The sequence below is a fragment of the Festucalex cinctus genome, chromosome 6, assembly GCF_051991245.1.
Source record: "Festucalex cinctus isolate MCC-2025b chromosome 6, RoL_Fcin_1.0, whole genome shotgun sequence".
NCBI classification, from domain to species: domain Eukaryota; kingdom Metazoa; phylum Chordata; class Actinopteri; order Syngnathiformes; family Syngnathidae; genus Festucalex; species Festucalex cinctus.
In genome coordinates this window covers 14,427,217-14,448,862 of record NC_135416.1, presented here as the reverse complement: position 1 = coordinate 14,448,862, position 21,646 = coordinate 14,427,217, and the positions used below count along the sequence as shown (strand labels likewise).

General features: G+C 38.1%; 3 protein-coding genes across 4 annotated transcripts in view; 2 read left to right on the top strand and 1 right to left on the bottom strand.

The window, feature by feature from the left end:
- The window catches only part of prkcaa (protein kinase C, alpha, a), a 97,088-nt gene extending 92,276 nt beyond the window's left edge, over window positions 1–4,812 (bottom strand). The window contains exons 1-2 of one of the 2 annotated variants that reach the window (XM_077523095.1): window positions 4,328–4,812; window positions 913–944 (exon numbers count right to left, since the gene is read on the bottom strand). In XM_077523095.1, coding sequence (XP_077379221.1) covers window positions 913–944; window positions 4,328–4,494 — 199 coding nt within the window. In that variant the 5' untranslated portion in view covers window positions 4,495–4,812. The remainder of the gene's footprint in view (window positions 1–912; window positions 945–4,327) is intronic. The other variant, XM_077523097.1, reaches the window with a different exon arrangement.
- A 657-nt stretch (window positions 4,813–5,469) lies between these two features.
- LOC144020063 (beta-2-glycoprotein 1-like) lies at window positions 5,470–10,450 on the top strand. The gene is made up of 8 exons (XM_077523098.1): window positions 5,470–6,223; window positions 6,614–6,790; window positions 7,248–7,344; window positions 7,584–7,660; window positions 8,583–8,771; window positions 9,155–9,334; window positions 9,973–10,170; window positions 10,277–10,450. The coding sequence occupies exons 1-8, from the start codon at window positions 6,130–6,132 to the stop codon at window positions 10,339–10,341; spliced, it is 1,077 nt and encodes a 358-aa protein (XP_077379224.1). The 5' UTR covers window positions 5,470–6,129; the 3' UTR covers window positions 10,342–10,450.
- A 1,273-nt stretch (window positions 10,451–11,723) lies between these two features.
- Window positions 11,724–21,074, top strand: nol11 (nucleolar protein 11). The gene is made up of 18 exons (XM_077523201.1): window positions 11,724–11,884; window positions 12,305–12,418; window positions 12,537–12,593; window positions 12,810–12,958; window positions 13,571–13,628; window positions 14,144–14,285; window positions 14,479–14,685; window positions 15,479–15,555; window positions 15,912–16,035; window positions 16,427–16,518; window positions 16,733–16,798; window positions 17,051–17,235; window positions 17,672–17,797; window positions 17,908–18,138; window positions 18,269–18,347; window positions 19,803–19,895; window positions 20,192–20,299; window positions 20,557–21,074. Exons 1-18 carry the CDS (start codon window positions 11,738–11,740, stop codon window positions 20,668–20,670), a joined length of 2,169 nt encoding a protein of 722 aa, XP_077379327.1. The 5' UTR covers window positions 11,724–11,737; the 3' UTR covers window positions 20,671–21,074.
- The last annotated feature ends 572 nt before the right edge of the window (window positions 21,075–21,646 follow it).

Below are 21,646 nucleotides of genomic sequence, written 5' to 3'. Positions count from 1 at the left end.
CTAATTTACAACTATTGGATTTTTAAAATAACAAATTAATTGAATTCATGTATTCGATGTATTGCCCAACCCTAAATGTCAGAGAACAAATCAAGCATGAAGTCTATAGGAATTTTGTGTGAAAATTAACGCCTGCAGCAAAGCTACAGTATGTGATGCCATCAGCTAGAATATTTCAAAAAGTAGCGCTATACTTTGGCACTAATTATTGCATCTCAACCAGTTTTAGAATAGAATAGAATAGAATAGAATAGAAGGTGTAACAAACAAGTAGATATCTAACCCCAAAGTAACTTTCTATAAAATTCCTGTCAGAAAGATATTTGTGAATTTACGCCTGTCCCTAGCACAAACAAGGCAAATGACACTACTAGTGAAAGAATACTCCTTCGCCATCACCGACTTTCCCACATCTGAGGAAGACATCTTTGAGGCGACATGTAGTGAAAGGACTCCATTCTGCGAGTTGAGCATCTCTAACAAACATCGCTGGCATGTCTCTTGATTTCATTATTTCTCAAATTGCATCAGTGTGTTGTGTGTTTCCTGCTTCACTTTCTGCCAAATTCAGTTCTTGCCACACAAAAACATGGTGGAACTGGAAGCAATGTTGATTGAGGCCCACATCCTTCTGACCACATGTTTTGTGCTTGCAGGAACAATAAACACTATCCAGGTTGTGGGATAGTGCCGACAGAACTGCAAGCTCAATATGAAGTCGGTGTAAATATTGCCAAGCTTTGTCTGAATGTTAGGCCAAATTTGCGGTGATTGTTCAGTTACTTTCTACATGACCACTTGTTTGACCACACAGACCACTGGGCCTGATCCACATCACATGCACATGCACACGAATACACAGTAAATAAACACATCATCTTTGAATAATAATATAAAGTCAATTTGATTTACCTTGGCACTGAAATCCTTGTTTTCCAAAGCCCCTGTGGAAACAGACAAAGTAGGATTAAATGAGTTGACCATTTCCTCTCATACAATCAGCAAATTCTATTTAATTATAACAATTGAACTTTGTATGACGTGAAACACATAAACAATCATGTGATCGTTTGTTGGCAGTCTTTTAAAACTAAGTTACCCTAACCTCACATAAGACTGCAACGTCCACATGTGCAAATGTTCAACATTCTTTGCGTCTGGAATGATTTTCATGGAAAGAACATGATTCCTGCCAGACTCGCTATTAAGTCCAGTCCGCTTAGCTGCATGATGTTGTGTTAGTGAGCCCCTCCCAGAAAACAAAGTGGACTCTCCCTGCTTCTATTGATACAATGGACATTGTAACAAGTTGTAGCCTGTAACCGCAGGACATGTTTAGCTCTCTGGACTACGGACTGCCGTTAGGCAGTGCACATGCCATGCTGTAAAACTGTCAAGGTCATAAACTGCAAGCAGTAAAGGCCATGAGATCATACTGGCACCTGCAACAGTGGATGACTGTGAACACGGGTGGGTACTACAAACTGTGAGCTTGAACGCAACCTATTTGGTAATACTGGTGGATTTCTTTCATTTTCTCTGATGATTATTAAAATGTTACATACAACAACGAATGTGAATCCACTGTGTATTTTTATGTAGCTGCATTAGCAGCACAAACACCAACTACGGTAACAACAACGTTTAAATATGGTCACTATGGTAACGTTTATCATGAAGGATACCATACGAGAGGTATTTTCAGTAGAACAATAAAGAGATGAAGCCACATTTTGATTTAACTATATTAGGGCCGTTCTCATGAAAAGCGTCAACATAGCACCACACAACAAGTACAAAGTCCATGAATAACTCACCCTGATGCTAAATCAAGAGCCGCTCGCCACATATTATGATGAGCAGGCCTGGCGTGTGAATCACCCATCGAAGTGAATCCATATTTCAAGTAGGCCTATAGTCTCCTAAGAATGCATCTTTCTTTTTGTTCTTGGTCATAGGCTATTGTGTTGTCTCATTGGGCCTTTTCGTCATTGCAAAGAAATTTTCCAAATATTGTATGTTTGTTTGTCTTTTTTTTTTTTTTTTTTTTGTAACTCTTGATTTTGCTAGCTTGCGGATTTAATATTAGAGTTAGCGACCAAATAATTAGCATCTTGCTAATAGACCTCTTTTTTTGTAATGAGCAACATAACAATTAACTGTGTGTTACTATTTTGCATTACTTGATGGGTGGGACAGGCAGTCCAAAGACCTAACTAGTTTTACACAAGGCATGCCACATATAGAGATAGGTGATTTTACACTCACAATCACAGCATCAATGAGTGGGAATTGAACTTACGCTGGTCAGGTGAGTGAGCAACTAAACCAGAAGCCTCTGTCATGTCACTCGCAAGCTATCAGGAGTTCGCTAATACAAAGAGTCAGAAATATAATATCACGCGTGTTTTGTCTTGATCATAACGATCTCCCATATGATCAAAATCACAGGTGTCATGAACCCTCCTGAGATTCAGCGATTTGTTAACTAGCTGTCAATCAAGCTGAGCATATGCTGTGGTGATGTTTGTCGGCATGCAGCATTTATTTCAAAGAGCAAGGAGCACACAATGTAGGTGAATAGTAATACAATGTTAGTTTTTCTACACAGATATGGTTTTTTCTTTGTTTTTTTGTTTTTTAAGGATTAAAATGCACATTCAGGTATGTACTTTGTATTTTTTTTTTAATATTTTTATGCTTCTTGGTGAATATTATTCATTGGGAATATTAACATATTTTTATGAAGAAATATTAATGAAATATTACAATGCACAAGCAGATGTTCACAATATTTTAATGTTTATTAATATATAGCTGAATTTAAGCTATTTTGCACAATATGAGTCTTCTATTACCATTTTTTAATACATGTGATGTGCAAAACATTGTCTTGCTTATGCTATGGAAATCAGATCAACATTAATAATTGTTCGTAAACATGACAGACATTTATTGTCTCTCAGATGATAGGAGAGAGGAGTTGGAGACCCCTACACTAGACCACCAATGACACAACACATGGAAAATGTGTGACACGGTAGAAAGAGGATTAGGCTACTGCAATTGTCTGGGATGTCAATCTCGTCACATCAACATTTACCAGAGCTGACTTTACTGTATATATCCTTTATTTTATTTGTTGTTTTGTTAGTGCTGTTGTTGTCGTTATTACTAAGTAGCTAGGACACAAATTATTAAGTTATTTTCAGTTAATTATGAGTATTTTCAATTGTACAGTAAGCATCACACTTTTTCTATTTGCCCTAACAAAATTCATAATAAAAAAAACTTTTAGTTTAAAATAATTACATTCAGTTGATCTAGCTGGTCTCTTTTGCACATGGCATACTTTCTATATTAATTTTCTTCCCACAAACTACTCCACGTGGACCTGATCAATTAAAATATTTATCCTGTAAAAGTCTTCTTAAGAATTACTCTCAAATGGGCACATAAACTAAAAAAAAAAAATCTAAAGAAAACCAATGGAATTGCAGTATGCCTCAATAATTTACGCCTCAGCAAGGGAAATCTATGACTCATCAGAAAACTGCATCTGCCTTATCAGGAACATTGCAGGAAATGTAATTGTCTCTAATCCCAATTCGTAAAACGTTTACTTTCTTATGACTTCGAATCAAGGAAGCTTCCTAAATGAAATACATATAAACTGCACGTGCAAGCAACGTTTACACATTTTTGAGTGTTTTAACTCATTCACTGCCTTTGACAAGTATACTTGTCAATTGTATTTTCTAGAGCGGTGCTAAATGGGGGCGAATCTGAGCATGCTCCACTGTAAATATCAAACTTGGAAACAACTTTACTGATGCCCAACCACCGGTAGATGACATCATAGCCCCATTTTATAGGAAATAAACACAGTTTCAGAGTCCATGGGAGAAATGGCTGTATTTTGGCAAACCTACATTTTTCTGCTGTCAATTATAAAAGAACGGGACGGGACAAAAAGTAGGGAGTCTATTCTGTTATTTGGTAGATTCGGTTTATATATAATTATTGAATGGAATATCACGTGAGTATTGGAAATGTAAAAATTTTCTATAATGACTGGCAGTGAATGAGTTTTAAAGAAGTAAATAAACAACCCGGCCCTTCCCATATGGCTCCGGGATCCCCCAAGGAAGTCTACTTTTTGACAGCTCGGTCGACAAGGTGGTGAGATTTGCAGGATCAGGTGGGGAAAAGTTGCAAAGTGAAGTTGCGTAACAGCATGGAGGATTGCAAAGTTGCAATCCTATATGCAACAGGCTGCATGCGTGGAGGCGGCCGAGGAGGGTGGAGGCGGAGACGGATGGCTTACCAGATGAAGTCCGTGCAGTGGCTGCAGAAAGTCGGCTGCTTGAAGAACCGGGCTGTAAACTTGTGATTCTTCACTTCGTGGACGTTTTTCTGTCTCAGGGCGCCTTTGCGAGCAAATCTATTAGCCACGTCCTGGGTGGACGACTCGTTCAAACTTGTATCGGCCATGTTGAACGCAAGCAAAATCCGTCTCGCTGTTTTCCGAGTGTACGTTTCTTGCGCGGGGCTGAGTCGGGAACCAGCAGAGAGACACGCTGTGGACTCGGTGAGTGCGAGTGAGTGAGGGCTTTCCCCGCCTGTGGGTGCCACTGGGCGCCGCCGCTGTCAGTGTCAGCTCAAACCGTCGTCAAATGGCCCACAGTCGAATACAAAAAGTACATCCGGTATCACCTTCAAAGTAAGATAATAAGAAACATATGAAGGGCCTGCTCAGCGCCCCACGATTAGGATCGCATCGTGTTATTTAAATGTATTTAAGTTTAAACTTATTTAACCTTAACTAATTGGTTTTCAACTGTTGTCACCTTGGGACTGGTATTTTTCTGTTGTCATCAAGTCGTGACCCACATTTACAAAAGACTATTAAATTAAAAACTACCATTTGAAAACGAGAGAGAGATAGAGAGAGAGAGAGAGAGAGAGAGAGAGAGATTATCTGAAAATACTTACATGAGTAATACCGTAACAAGTATTTCGATACATAATGTGTCGGAATGTGTTGTTATGCTGCACAGGGTTGGGACGTGGTCCACGGTCCTGCACTGTGAGTGCTGTATGAGGACGCCATCGTGCGGAAATCCAGAAGATTACATTACATTACATTATCGCTTTTTTGTTTTTTTGTTTTTTTCTTCGCCGGAAATCCACATTCCAAGAAAAAAAAGAGGAAAATGAAAATATTACAATCGGAATGACAAGAAAACATTTGATGTTGTTGGGGATGGTGTCAGAAGGAGTCCATTTTTCACAATCTAAATGACTGCTCAGCAATATTTTTGTCTTGTTCCTGGATAGTAAAGCATTGTGGAAATAAACAAACAAAACAAAATGAGGATGAAGCATGAAAATTGATGGATGGATGGATGGATGGATGGATGGATGGATGGATGGATGGATGGAGGATGGATGGATGGATGGATGGATGGATGGATGGATGGGTGGATGGATGGATGGATGACGATACATGTATGCTGTAATCCAAAATGGTGATTATATGTCATTCATTTTTCTATTTATTATTATGACTCTACTGGAATCTTGGAATATTACACGGACTAAGAAGAACAACACACATTCAAATCTCTTAAAAATTAACAATTTGGCATAGAAAGACCCATCATTAGAATGAAAAGAATCAACAGCATAAATATATGTATTTACACTAACTTAATAGTGTTGCAACAAAAGGGGAAGTCCACTGTCAGAGCTTCCAGTAATGTGGATTCCAGTGTTGCTGTTGTTTTTTTTCTGCCAGGGTCACAAGAGCTCAAAGTACACTTATAGGTGACTCAAAATCACTGTTCTAGTTCATCTCAACCCAATTCAGCTAAATCAAATTCTTCCACATCAAACTTCCAAAACATGCCTATCTGGACCACACTTACCCCAATCTGTTACCATAAGGTTAGAAAAATGATGAATTAAGACTTTTATCATGTTGCTTGTAGGGCAACTGAATCAAAACCAAATGATTGCCTGTGAGCAAACAAATGGACTCATCTGTTTACTTTTGGAGAAGCACAAACAGCAGTGACAACGTCAACACATTTCAGAAATTGTACTGGTCACCAAAGAAAAGACATCATGAATTTATGTGCTTTTTTCAGGTTGGAATATATTCTCAATGTTTGTCTTCTTGGCTCATTTTTTACCCTTGTGACAGCACAAGAAGCCTACGGTATTTACATTTTCCTATGATTTCATGTCAAAATTGTTATCTATATTTTTGATTTGATAATGAAATGACTAATTGTAGATGAACTTTCAAACTAAGTTGAGAACATTTAGCAATCATCAGCCTTCACAGGATCACGTTGTTATTTTATGCATTTCACAGTTGAAAGGTTTTGAGCTTGGATCTAATTTTAAACCCTCCTGTGGAGTTCGTATGTTCTCCAGATTCCTCTCAAATTCAGTCCAGGATGTACTGTGCTGAGAGTCCTGAGGCGAGACCCCAATGAGGACAAATGTTACACTAAATAGGATGAATGGATTAACCCAAATGCTGATTAACACTTGCTTTATGTTTTCACTCAAATAGTCACTAATTGTGTGTTTGTACTTGCAGCATGTTTAATGCCTGAGCTGGGTGCCAACGTTGAAGCTGTGAGGCGGCAGGACTTCTTTGTGTCTGGTGCAGAGTTAGCGCTGTCTTGCAAACTGGGTTACACGTCCATTTTGGGCCCTCGGACAATTGTATGTACTGAGAACGGAGAGTGGACTGGAACCAATTTCATGTGCATTGGTGGGCCTCAGTGTATTTTTATTTAATGGAATCAGACGTAAATGTACTCACTTCTGAAATGTGTGTGTGTTTCTTTTTAAATATTATATACAAAACATTATTCTAGGCAGGTCTGTGTTTTGGTTTGAACACTCAATGGATTATAGGGACCTCTGCCTTTTATTTGTGTTTATAGTGATACTAATAGTAAACAGTTCAACAGTCATGTTTCATGCATACGGGTGTATTCACATTTCACTTTATAATGTATCATAATGTCATTCTTTGTGTCATAATTTGTTGGAGCTATTTACCTATTCTTTATACAATCCTATAATAAAGAAAAGACGATCAGTTTAAGCATGAAAATGTTGGTTTCAGTGAGCCTACATGTGGTTGATTAGGATCGAGTGTTCTTCATTAGTAGGTAATGTGATTTTAGACTCCATATAATAGTATGTACTCTTCTACCTTGTAGCAAAGCGTTGTCCTAATCCTGACCCGCTGTCCAATGGAGAATTGCAGTATGAGGATACGGTGTACCAGAGTATAATCAACTATACCTGTCATGAGGGGTAAAGTGTGAACTTCTTGTTGAATTCCAATGAAAGACATGTAACAAATGAAGCTAGCTGGTAATGTTGATGTGGAATATTTCATGGTGGTCTACATCCTAAAGCATTCAACTTTGGTGATTCTATTGTATCTTGTTTGTTTGACTGCTATAATTCTATTGGTGTGTTTACACAGGATTTGAAATCCAATAATTAAAAAAAATGGTTGATAGAACATATGATGTGTTTTCTCTCCATAGGTATACCCTGTCTGGACCCAACAATGCTAAATGCCAAGCTGATGGAACATGGAGCAAATCAGTACCAGAGTGCAAACGTATGTAGTAGTCCACCATTTCCTTCCTTCCTTCGGGGCGGCTTGGATCAGTGGTATGGTGGTCGTCTCCCAACCCAGAGGTTGTGGGTTCGATCCCAGGCCATTGTGATCACGTTGAAGTATCCTTGAGGAAGATACTGAACCCCCAATTGCTCCTGATGCTGCGTCATCAGTAGGTGAATGAGTAGTCAAAATGTAAAGCGCTTTGAGGGCCTTAAAGGTGGAAAAGCGCTCTATAAATGAAATGCCATTTGCCATTCCGTAATTGTGGGAATGATGAAGCATTTTTATTCTCCACACTTTTTTGCCGCCTAACAACTCCCACATAATACTTCCAAATTACATTGTTCAAATTTCAACTAGCATCAAAAATTCACGCCTCCCGGGGTATATATATCGTCTGATTCCACATTACTTACAGTATTTGCACAATTTAACAATTAATATTAACTTTTCCCCATTCATTTTCAATGGGACAGTCATTATATATATATATATATATATATATATATATATATATATATATATATATATATATATATATATATATATATATATATATATATATATATATATATATATATATATATATATATATATATATATATATATATATATATATATATATATATCTTATCATCATTACCAGGTGTCTGATACTGCCCGGTGGCACAGTTGATAAAGCGCATTGTCCAGTAACCAGGAGGTTATAATTTCATAATGTGTCTGTCAATATGCTTTCAGCATTCCCACGCAATTTCTCCAGAAATTGCACTTAGTCTAGTTTCCTTCCAATTTGGAACACATCAAAGTAATTATTTCACACTCCTGAGGTGTGAACAAGTCAAACTTATGCCAATATTTTTACATTAACTGCTACATATACAGTGGTATATACAGTATATGTTCTCTTCTCTTGCAGCTGTGTCTTGTGGTCTTGCTCCAATTCCAAAGTTTGGTCTCATCAGTTATAACAAGAAGATACAAGGAAACGCAACATATTTTGGCACCTTTGGGACATATAAGTGCTTGCCTCCTTACGTCCTCTTTGGAAACACGTTTGCCGAGTGCACGGCCAGTGGCACCTGGACCCAAACACCCGAATGTCGAGGTATACATATATATTTTTTGTAAGTAGCCAATGTCAGTCTTGCATTGTAAATTATGTAATAGGCTACATCAACCAATCTCTTGTGTTGAGAGCATAATGGACTTTTGGCTCTTGATTAATGAAAACATTCTTGGCAGATACTTTCACCTTGCGTGACCAATGTAATTCCAAAACTAAGTAAAAAACCAATAACAAGTAATTTCCAAATGCCTATATGGTTCTGTGTGCTGGTGAGGGTCAACTTTACCATTGGACTTGATCATTGGAGAAGTTTTCCAGAGTTTCCTCTCGCAGGAAATTTGACTTAAAAATACATGTGTTCATTGATTAAAAATGAAGTTTTCATCAACAATATTAATCTATGGAATGCAAAATCTTTCCAGTGGTCACGTGCCCTCCACCAGGGAACATTTTCAAGGCTTACATGTCCGACAACGACGAAAGATATTACAACTTCATGGAAACAGTGGAGTATGGCTGCACTGACGACTATAGACTGGAAGGAAGCTTCCAAATTGTTTGCGAGAAGAATGGCAATTGGTCTGAAAAACCATCCTGTAAAGGTAGGCCAATATAACTAAGAGTATAATTTTATATTTATTTATGCAGTTCCTTGAGGCGTTGAGACATGTTCTTCCAGTATTTGCATGGCTTTTTAGTTTTACAGATACTTGGGAAGAAAAAAACGAACAAACTAACAAAGAAACTAACTAACTAACTAACTAACTAACTAACTAACTAACTAACTAACTAACAAGCCAACCAAACCAACATTTATCTTCACTTCACACCTATGGGCTGAGTCTTCAATTTACCTACCCTGCATGTTTTTGTTAGTTAGTAGTTAGTTAGTTAGTTAGTTAGTTAGTTAGTTAGTTAGTTAGTTAGTTAGTTAGTTAGTTAGTTAGTTAGTTAGTTAGTTAGTTAGTTAGTTAGTTCGTTAGTTAGTTAGTTTCTACGTACGCACCCTGTGATTTATTTTCTCTTGTTGGAAACCAGCTGGGATAGACTCCAACTTGCCAGTGATCCTGAAGGGGATTAGTGGAAGAAAATAAATGGATTATATTCCATTAAGTAAATATTTTCTGAAGGTCGTTTTGCCAGTTTAATTTCTGCATTTCTGATTAGTTTTTTTGTGCGTAACAATCCCAACAAATTCACTTGTTATCATGTTTTATTTTCTCATTTCTGTGACTTGCAGCTCCTTGTAGCATTGACATAAGCAGAGGAAGAATATTATACAATGGTAAAAAACTCTGGATTGGAGACTTTGAGCCAAACAGAGTCTTCCATAATGACATTGTGTCAGTATACTGCTTGAACAAGGCCAGGAATTGCGGCTATGCTGTGTCAATTCAGTGCATCGATGGAACTCTCAAAATCCCTGAATGCTATGAAGGTAGTGCATATTGAATATGTTCATTGCCCAGACAAACAGTTGTTCAAATGCTACAAAACTAACTAAACCATTAGTCTAACCATTTTGTGTGTGTGTTTCTTTTTAGAGCCAAGTGCAGTTACGTATTCCTTGTATTCTGGTTCACTTCCTTCAGAAATTAAACAGTGCTGAGACGTAGCAGATCCCTTCTCGGATGGTTATTATTACATCACTGTAATACTCACAGCATTACTACACAATTGTTCTGGTCTCTAAAAATAAAGCACTTCTTGTGACTTAAGATGTGTGTGGTGTCTTCTGTATAAGATTTTTTAAAAATCAACTCTAATTTGTGAAATTTAAAAAATAATTATGTTTTGTGAAGCCATGTAACACCCAGAAACGTTTCTCTGGGCCCAAGATTATTTCAGATGAACTGACGCAAAGTGGAAAATTGTACTGTGGTCTGATGAGTCCGCATTTTTAAATTGTTTTTGGAACTCATGGACTTCATGTCCTTTGGGCCAAAGGGGAAAAGGACGAGGCAGACTGTTAAAAGTGCAAAGTTCAAGTTCAATCTGTTTTGGTGTGGGGCTCTGTTTGTGCCCATAGCATGGGTAACTTACATGTCTGTGAAGGCACCATTAATCCTGAAAGGGATGTGCTTGCTTATTTTAGCAAGACAATGCCAAGAAACATTCCTCATGTGATACAACCAGACCTGTCTCTCTGTGAAAATGTATGTTGGATCATGAAGCACAAAATATGTGACCGCGGACTTTGGACTAGTAACTGAAGGTGTACATCAAGTAAAAATGGGAAAGAATTTCACCTCCAAACCTGTAACAATTGTTGTCCTCTGTTCCCAAACATTTATTAAGTGTTGTTAAAAGGCAAAGTGATGTAATACAGTGGTAAAAATGACCCTTGTCCCAGCTTTTTTGGAACATGTTAAAAACATCAAATTCCAAATGAAAGAGTATCTCCAAAAACGATTTCCATATCCTTGTATTCTATTTAACACTTTACACATGTAACTTTAACTTCATCTTCAAATTGTGGTTTGTACAGCTCCCAAAATAGGGGGAAAAGTTGGGGGGTGTTTTTTTTTTGTTTTTTTTTTGGTCCAGAAAGAAATGGTCACTACATAGTAATGTGACACCTGACTTGGCTTTGAGTTCTCCGTCTTCAACTCTTGGACCAATTCTCTGCACAACATAGGAAATCTGTTAAAAATGACTGACAAACTGCTGACGGACCCTTTAACAGACCATTCAGATATCATCCATCCATTTTCATAACCGTGTATTCCTCACATGGGTCGCATATGCGAAACTTTAATCGAAAATTAAGCAATTATAATTGCAGTAATGATTAAAAGTGCATGTAGCGCTTCTCTCCCAGACTTATTCGTACAGTCGTACGCCACACACGCTAGATATGAAGACAGAAAATCACGACCGTAGAAAAGCCACGTTATGCTCATTTAGCAAGTGGCAACGCAAGATGGCCGCAATGGCATTTCCTGTTTGCGCGTTTTCCTGTAGTCTCGCGAGCTCCACCAAAGTCCCATCTCTATTGGACCAGCATGGCCGCGCTGTATGAGGGATACACGTTGTGTGGCCTAGTTCCATCACAGAATCTGACAAATTCCGGAATTCAGGGCGTCGAAGCGGAGAGGGATAGCGACCATGTAATCATCACCGACGCCTTCAGATCTGTTACGCTTTACAAGGTAACTTTTAACGTGTTCGTGGAGCATCTAGCAATTAGCTAGCTAGTTAGCTGGAGGGCGACGCTTGCACAAGTCGCGTTGGCAACCTCGGGTCTTTTCAGCGATGTTGTCATGCAACGAATACAAACGAAATGCATCATGTACATGAGATGTGTTAATTATTTAATGTGAGGCGGTAGATGGGCGTTGAACTAAAATTGGGTGTCAACCAGAAACAGCACTGTAGATGCTAACATTTGCTATTTTAGCACAACACCTCCAAATCATTTAGTATTTATGTTACCAACAACAAGCATCAGTGCTTGGGTACGTGTGTTTTTTTTTTTTTGTTTTTTTTTTTAGCAGTAAGCTAATTAATTTTAGTCCATGTTGTAAATAACAACACTAACGTTTGTTTGTTTGTTTGTTTGTTTGTGTCAGGTTTCAGACCAGAAGCCACTGGGAAGCTGGACTGTGAAACAAGGCTGCTGTTTGACCTGTCCAGCAGTCTACAACACGCACACTAAAGAATATGTGGCAGTAACAGACAACAAGGTAAACATGTTTATTGTTGCTCTCACACATGCACGTAATCAGCATCTCAGTATGTAAGTGAGGTCATGTTGTAGTGAGATCCATCAAAATGTAGTATCTAATTTTGTATGTTTTTCAGGTGATCAGAATCTGGAAGGAAGATGATGTTCTCTTGGACAAAACATTTAAAGCTACTGTAAGTATGATTGTAAGACTCTACTACATGTTTTCCTCATAAATGTTGGTTTTCTTACAGTTTGACCAGAGACTACAAGTTACATGGCCATTTGTACTATTCTTATTATTATAATGTATTTCATATTGGAATGACTGTATATAGGAAGTTGCATGTCTTGACCAATATCCAGCATCAAATGTGTTGTTTTCAAGTCTTCAAATGCGTTTTGGCCAGGTGTCGTCGGACATCTGGAGGCTCCACTGTGTTGCTGGAGGAGATCCTGTGGTCTTGTTTCAGAGAGGAGCAGTGAGACTTCTTGATACTCTTCTCTCAGCTCCTCAGCAAATTGTGGAGGACTTCTTGGCTCCACATGAAACCATTAGGTAACGTTCTACCATGGCAATTTTGGCATTGCACCTCAAATAATCTGCCTTTACAAAGATTGTGACTGTTAGATAGTTCTCATAGTAACAGCTGATAATAGTGTAGTTATTGTGATAAGTGGTACTGCATTATACTTACTATATATAATGGGTATTTAAAAAAAAAAAAAGGCATTGAGTGCCTCCCTTTAACAGGAATTCCCTGTCTATGACACACTAGCTCCAGTGCTAGCCGGCTACGACCCTCATGTTTAGAATCACACTGACGTCACAGTCAGGTCAGTAAAATAGTTTCAAAAAGTCTTATTCAAACAATGAGCCTGCTAAAAAGTTAAATCAGACCTAAGGCGGTGGGGCAACTGAAATAAATGCACTGCAACAGAGTATTAGTTCAGTTTTATGTTAGATGCTACACTTAATATTGCCCATTATTAATATAAGTGCTCCTGCTTTGGGGTAACATCTTAACATCATTATTCGGAAATACTCATTTACAACACTGCTAGTGGGGCATCCACATGGGTAAATATTGCTTTAAACATACAGGATATTTAAATATCTAATTTGCTTCAGTTGTGCTGCTCTCTTGATGTATTTTGTTGTTGTTTTTAGGTGGAGCACCAACATAGTGGTAGAAACCCAGCAGTTTGTCATCTTTGCAACAGAAACGGTACGAGATTTTTTTTCATGGTGTCTTTATCGTGATAAATCAGTCCAAAATTCATTTTCCATCAAGAGCTATGATGCATCATCCTACTTTGCTCCATAAGGGAAGAATAAAGATCAATCTGACCGTGTATTTTGCGACATGGCGATGGCGGCATCAGGAATGTACATATTATAGCAGTGCAACACAGAATAACACACTAAATAGTTCAACAAAGAGGAACACAAAACTCAGGAGTGCCATAAAGAATCGATGAAGCTTTTTAATCATCTTCTGTATAGAGAGTATACAGCTGAACAATATGTTGCATAGGGACTAAGGTGCTATAGACCCAAACATCCGCAACCATTCATAGCTCACCGAATTGAAGCACTTGATGGAAACAATGCTAAAAGACACATCAAGCAAATATTGTTGAATGAGAATATTGTTTTTTGTTGTCTTTTTTTGGTTTTGTTTTGTTATTGTTACTGGTTTTCCTTACTTCTTAATGACTAAATTCTAATGTCTTTCTCTAGAAGGGGGACAATTTTTTGTACCTGCAGAAAGTAACTCAAAAGGTACTGCAAAGGTACCGGTTGGAGAGTGAAGATTCCAGTCTTTCCCCCCTCAGCTTCTCTGCATCCTACAGGGATGATCTCATCCATCTTCTTTACCTCTGTAAGGCACCATTTTGTCTGTTTAAATATTGCTTTCTAGTTTCATGAATGTGGATATTGAGTTGACAAAATAATAATTAAAGAAGATGAAAGAAGCATTAATGTAGAGACCGCTAAATTTGTTGTGGGCAAATGTTGCCCAAGTATGAGCAACACAGTGGAAAAAGTTCCTCTGTCATTTCTCTGTCTTGCAGATCCTAATGGACATGTGTACCAGAGTGTGATCTCTGTGTGGAGCCTGGGGTCCGATGAGGGGCCTCAAACCCTTTCACTGCCCCGTAATCTGTTACTGGCTCTTTCCGTTGATGAGGACAAGTTGAATGCAGCTTCTGCCCTCCTCCTAGATGAAGCCCACGTTGCTGTTGTTGGCGTTCCACACCCCTCAGCTGGAACTGGTAAAGGTACATGACGTTACCTTACCTCCCTGAAGATAATGAAAATATCTCCTACATTATTGTATTTAGTCCGAATATGTGGTTAAGGGATTCACTTGTGCACCAAATTGACTAAAAGCACTTGGATAAATTGCAATCTTTAGTGACTCCTGTGTTCGTACAGTATTTCCAGATTTGTAAGTACAGTACAATTCCCATTGTTGTACGTTTCATGAACTCACATCTGATGAATTTGGTAAAGAACAGGTCATCCCCATTCTGTACTTTCAGTTTAATTTACGAGCAAGTGTATGCAAGAAGGTTTCCCCTTGACAATGGATGCTCTTCTAACTGTAAAAATTACTGAAACACATTTCTGTTCATGTTAAATCACTGCAAGTATGCCAACAACTTTGTACATAGTAACGGGACCGGGCTGACCCGCAAATATTGCGCGTCAATATAATAAAATATTCATGTATAATTAATGCTTGCTCTAAATACGTTTTGTTTTTTTGTTTTGTTTTTTTAACTCCTGCAAAAGTCTTGAAAAAAATGCTGATGAACTGCTAATAAGCTATGTCCTAAAAATAACGGGGTTGACACCCTTAAAAAATAATAATAATAATGAATATATATATATTTGAAGTATTGAAAAAACATCTGCAACTCGGTGAATCTGTGGGTGCCAATCCACGATTATGCGTGGGTCCACTGTATAGCGGAACAGATCTTAACTGATTTTGCATCATTTTTACTTATCAATGTACTTGGGAGTCTGTAGTATCTCGTGTCAACTTAAATGTTGTTGTCTTTTCAGACTTCCTATGCATCTGGAATATCAATTTTCAGACACTTCAGGCTGGGAAAGAAATTGCCGGTAAAATCTTCGGACAGGTAGGTACACAACATATAGTTTCTTTTTTTTTCTTTTTTCTTTTTTTTTTTAAACTATCTGCAGAACTGTATGTTTAATTTTTTAATTATTAAAAAAAAGTGTTGGGGAGTCAATGAACACGTTAAAGTTTGAACAGCAACCTCCTTGGTCATAATTTGGACCATAGGCCAATGTTCCCTGTCCTTCCAGCTGCTGAGTGCTGATGGAGGACTGTATGACTTTGGTAGAGCATTATGTCTGCTCTCCACTGTGACCGGGATACCACTTCCTCCTCACAACTTTATAGCAGTTTACAAGCTTATTATTCACACAGAGCCATTATTGTTATTGAGTCACCTTTCTCTTTTATTTTTAGCTATGGTGTTATTCCAACAAGTTATTTATTCCCCATGGCAAAACCCTGTCTGTTATTCCATACGGATGCACCAAATCTTCACTCGCTTCCGCGTTGGGCAAACTGAAGAAGTCCAGGATTGAAGGTGAGCTAAAACATTCAATAAATCCCACAAGTTAACAACACCACCCTTGATGCCTGAGTGCATATATTCCCCATTTTGAAAATGAAATGTTTACACACTCCAAAAAGACATTTGTGTTTATTTGGAATTGGAACTGTTTATAATTCCCTTTGCTTTTACTAAAATCCCAGTGGCAACAAACACACTGGTACATTTAAATGTATATCATGGAGAAATGACTGTGATCATATACAACAGTTTTATATTTATCAAAACATCTAAAATAATTTCTCATTCTCACTTTTTGCACATATGAGGCAGCATTAAACTAGTGGATTGTGTCATGAACTGATTAGTTGCTCAATTAATGTTTTTTTTTTTTTTTTTTTTTTTTTTTATTGAAATTTGACAGAAACCAGACCTCTAGTGTCAGTGCCTTCTTGGAACAACATCTTGCATGAAGAGAAAACTCAGCCCTCCAGAACAACGGAAATCAGGAAGTTGGTATGCAAAATTGCAAATTAGGATAACTTTCTAAGGATAATTCTAGTTGCTCTCAAGCTCAAATCATAAAAATGTTGGTAAAGATTAGATGAGTGATAACACTGTGAACTGGACTGAGTGCAGCATTTTGTTGTTTTTGTCCTGTCTGGCACCTGTAGATTATTGTGGATTCATTATTCACAGTTTATCCTTAATTAGTTGGTTGTCTTTTCAGAGAACTACACGTAAGAGTCAGTCGTCCCCCAGTTTGACAGTTGAGCAAGTTCTGGAGCTCATCAAGGTAATACTTTCTTTTTTCATTGTATACCACTGAGATCAATTTCAGTTTGCATTTGTTTGTTTTTGAACCATGTTTCTAATTGTGCTAACTGTAAAACGTTGAGGTTATAGTGTAATGAAATTTAGCAACTCTTAGTAGATCAGCTGTCTTTTGATTCCACACTAATGTAATAGAAGAAAGTCTAGATATCTTTTGGGATATGTTGTAGTTGCCTGCCACTATTGATTGATAATAAGGCCTTTTGTAACATAGACCGCACCAGTAGAGGAAGTGCAGAAAGAAGTGGAAGGCCTCTTTTGCAGAACAGACATGCAGGACCTGACTCAATCAGTGGGACAGCTGGCGTCGTCTCTGGTGTCCCGCAGCTTGGCTGATACTGCCTTCTATTCGTCGACAACACTTTCACAGCTAGTACAGTCCCAGTCTCTCTGCCACAGGTTTGTAAGATTAGTTGGGGGGGGGGGGGTTCTCTGCATCCTTTACTGTACTTGATCAAATAACTGCAGGGGTAGCACTGACGCCATTTAGACACGTTTAGTATTGAGCTACTGTCAATCTTAAAATAAAAGTAAATTCAGTTCCAACTGGTGACAACATTTCTGGTATGAGGTTGTCTGCAGTACTTCTAAAAGGTCCCACAGATATGAAATTATCTTTGTTTTCTGGACTCTAAATAACTTATTTTAAAAAAAGGCACTTAATCTGTGGGATTAGTTTAATTTTGCCTAGTCTCCATTTCTATGGGTCGTCAGTGAGAGGCATTGTTAGGTCATTAATTAAAATGTAAGGTAAATGTTCTTTTGTTGTCATTGCCACATAGAAAATGATTTTTAGTGATGTCAGAAACAACACTTATTGCAATTCCATTTACAGCATGTGCCCTGACCTCATGCAGCTTGCCCTGGAAAAGAAGGATTACTTCCTGTGTCAGCTCTGTTTACAGTTCTTCCCTGACGTCCCAGAAGCTGTCACCTGCACCTGCCTGAAGGCATTCATTAGGTAGAATTTGAATGTTAACTGCCTGAAGCTGATTGGAAATATTAATAATTTCCTGAAAACGTTTTGCTTTCAGTGTAACCTGAATGTATTTCTCAAATGCCCTGTCACAGTTTGCCAGACAGCGATGCAGAGAAAATGAACCTGGAGCCAGACAGCCTTTCTTTCATGGAAACTCTGACCTCCAGGGAACATGGTCAGGTTGCTTTGCAGAATGGTTTTAACTCCTCTTCCTCTTTGGAGGACCACTCAGATGTCACAATGACAAAAGAGCACGAGGAGGATAAGAAATCACCATCACCAGAACAAAGCTGTCCAGTTGCCTTAAAGAAGGCTGTTTTACTGTATCCTTTTAATGGTATACACACAACTACTCAGGTGGTGGCGAGAACAAAAGTACAGTATATTGATGTATAATCTTCAGAATTAGACATTGTGTAAAAGTGATCTTGAATCTTAACCGGCACTGTGAAGAAATGAGGTCCTGCAGACGGCGTACAGTGATGACCTGCTTCTTCCACATTTGAAAGATCTTTCATCCCAGCACGTTTTGGCAAGTTCCTTGGTTGCATTTTATTTTCCTGGAATATTGGACTGCATATTTTTATGACTATAAATTGCACTTTCCTCCCGTAGCTTGGTTAGTCCTACGTATTATTCTGAAGTGCGACTTGTGTAGAGCTCGGACTGCCATCCCTATGGTGCGTCCGGAAATTCACGGAATCACTAACGCCACTGAGTGAATGTGTCTTGGGAGAGGCAGAGCGTGTTTCCCTACCATTAACCTCCGAATGCAGCTTATGTTACAAACCAATTGTGGTTGAACTGTTTCCATGAAAGCTGAATGCTAAACTATCTAGCAAATGTGACACATTGGTTGACTTTATTACTACTACTTTGTCCATTTTTTCTCGTACTTATGGCGATTGGCAAATACTTTTCGTGCATTTCGTGCAAGTCCGAGCTCTACTCTTCTTGGTCTCAGTGTGTGCAAAATAAATTTTACTCCAAAATGTTAACTCGTCGATATAAATTAGGGATGTACGATAATATCGGTGGCCGATAATTATCGGTAATTATCAACCAATTTGACGTCAAACAGATAAACCAGATAATAAAGAAATCCGTCTAATTATCGGCATGCCACGTTGTGGTTGTGGCTCAAGTTGTGCCCAACTCCTCAATCCCGCCCCTCTTCTATGGTAGTGTCGCTTAATTGTGACGTCAAAATGCGCGCAGCCTCGTGTTCACATCATGACTGGTTTGACAAACTCAAAATTAGTTACTGGTTGTCTTTGAAGCAGAGATATCAATAAAATTCAGCTTCGTGGTTCTTTACACAATGTTTCAATGTATTTGTACATGTTAGACTTAAAGTATGTAATTGCAGCCGGTAGTGATGTGACTACATACTAGCGGCCATGCTGTGGTGTGCCTAAAATGGTGGTTGGTAAGGTCGATGGGAACATCTGCAATGCATGGACATTGAAATGACCTCGGAACTTGCTCATTACTCAACCATTTTTCATGAGGTTTACTTTTTTGTCAACGCCAAAGCATGTGATATCCACATTCATGAAATACGCTGATGACTTAGACCTCCTAGCCTTGCTGTAGGCCTGCTAGCCCAGAAGGGGGCATGCTGTATCTAGGTAACCGCTACTAATTTGGTATTCATAGATGTGGGCTCAAGTGCTGTGGCCAAAACTATTAGCAAGGTAAGATAAGTTCTCTTTACACAAAAAATATGTATCTGAACATAAGAAATCCCAATCTATCCAAGTATTCTACAAATTATAGTTTGTTTTTTAAGCATGGCTACCTGCCATGCTTGGCCCAGCGCATTATACAAGAGTAGAGAAGGGGGAAAATGTTTTTGGAGGGTGTTTTATTATTAATATTATATGTTATAATGTATTGTACTCGAAACATTATGGTAAATGGTCAGTTATTGGCAAATCAAGCATATTCGTCAGTTAATATGATGATTCTTCTTTCTCGCTTCAAGGTTTTCCTCCAGTATCTCCACTTCCTCTACTTAAAATATAGCCATGACACTTTTCCCCAGAGTCACGGCTACCGATCTCCCAGTGCCACGCAGGTCTGTAACAATAATTAGAATGAGAATAATTATCATTATATAATTTAATATTAAAGTAGAAGTAAAACAGTTGCTGCTGACTGAGCACACATTGGCAACAAATGTTTTGCATGCAAATTGTATAAACACGTGCTCACAGTGATTTATTTATCGACTTGTTTTGTTCATCACTACTACTATGTATTACACCGGTTGTATCTTATTGCCAATCCGGTTCTTGTAACTCAAGAACGAGAAACAAATGTAGTTTGTTATTGTTAAGAAATTCTACAACTGTTTTTTTTCTCCTCATATAGATTATGGATTGGGTTTGCTTGTTGTTGGATGCTCATTTCACAGTTCTCGTCATGACTCCAGAGGCCAATGGCCTCCTGATAAACCTCCACAGCTTTATTAAGGCTCAGGTATGACCTGCTTCTTTCAGTCAGTGGAAGCATTATGGCTCTATATCTATAAAACAAATGCACATTTTATTTCAAAACGTATTTGAAATGTTAACACAAACTGTTTAAAAAAAAAAAACCATTTTATTTCAAAACATATTTGAAATGTTGACACAAACTGTTTAAAAAAAAAAAAACCCAAACGTTTCCTGTTAATTTAAATTATTTTTTTAAAAATTGGGATTGTTTTTTAACCCTATGACCTTGTGTATCTTCAGGTGAAACTGTTTTCGGAACTAGGAAAAGTTGAAGGAGGTCTCCAAGAGCTCCAACACATGAAGATAAAACAAGACATAGGACAGTATTCTATTGAGGTTATAGAGCTATTTTAGGTTTCTGCGTAATGCTTTTAAAGAAAGGTTTGTTGAGCATCATGTCTCTTTAGAGATTTTCACCTAATTTTTTAATTTTAATGATTCGTGTCCAAAAGTTGGACACACAAACTAAACTTCAATGCTTTTGTTTAGAAAAAATGTGATAATTCATTTAAATTACGTGTTCATGTATTAAGCTGTTGAAATCATGACCATTCAGTTATATGTTGTATGGCTCATTTGTTAATTTCTAATGTGTGCAAAATATGGATGTTACATCAGGAATTGGGTTTGCACTAATGTTTTTGCCCTATTGCAGGGGCATGTCGTCAGGAGAGGCACAACCTCACCTGCATGTGAAGAGTTGAAAAATATATATGTATATATTATTTGGCCGACATAAAAATTTTCCATTTTAGTTATCTGGTCTGGCCTTTGTATTGATTTTCTTTTTTAATCCAAGTTTTCACAATGTCAGTTAAGATTGTTGAATTTGAATATTCCCCATTCAAATACTGTACATGGACTACATGAGAAGTGCAGTAGCGAGCAGTTTACCTCACCTCGACAATCCCTCAATAAAAAACAGAAATAGCACAGTGCAATAACACCATCTATTGGTAAAACTGCTGCACAGCCTGTCCTGTCACTACACAACTATGGTAATATGCATTCTGATTTTCCAAGGGTCAGTACAGTATAATGCGTTTTTAATATTTGTGTGTTCTTTATGTAGTTTTGTTGATCACATTAAACAACGAAATGAGTTTCCTCCGCTGGGTGTCCGGGCTCTCCCTTAGAGATAGGGTGAGAACCACGGTCATCCGGGAGGGACTCAGAGTCGAGCCGCTGCTCCTCCGCGTTGAGAGGAGCCAGCTGAGGTGGCTCGGGCATCTTGTTCGGATGCCTCTTGTCCCTGGAGAGGTGTTCCGGGCATGTCCCACGACCCAGGACATGCTGGAGAGATTATGACTCGGCTCACCTGGGAACGCAT

What these genes read in the sequence shown, in the direction of transcription:
- LOC144020063 (XM_077523098.1), top strand. Translation starts at nt 6,130, where the DNA reads ATGAATTTATGTGCTTTTTTCAGGTTGGAATATATTCTCAATGTTTGT. An exon ending in AACTATACCTGTCATGAGGG is followed by an intron (nt 7,345 to 7,583) that starts GTAAAGTGTGAA and finishes TTCTCTCCATAG; the next exon opens with GTATACCCTGTCTGGACCCA. An exon ending in AATCCCTGAATGCTATGAAG is followed by an intron (nt 10,171 to 10,276) that starts GTAGTGCATATT and finishes GTTTCTTTTTAG; the next exon opens with AGCCAAGTGCAGTTACGTAT.
- nol11 (XM_077523201.1), top strand. Translation starts at nt 11,738, where the DNA reads ATGGCCGCGCTGTATGAGGGATACACGTTGTGTGGCCTAGTTCCATCA. An exon ending in CTCAGCTGGAACTGGTAAAG is followed by an intron (nt 14,686 to 15,478) that starts GTACATGACGTT and finishes TTGTCTTTTCAG; the next exon opens with ACTTCCTATGCATCTGGAAT. An exon ending in CCGGTAAAATCTTCGGACAG is followed by an intron (nt 15,556 to 15,911) that starts GTAGGTACACAA and finishes TTTTATTTTTAG; the next exon opens with CTATGGTGTTATTCCAACAA.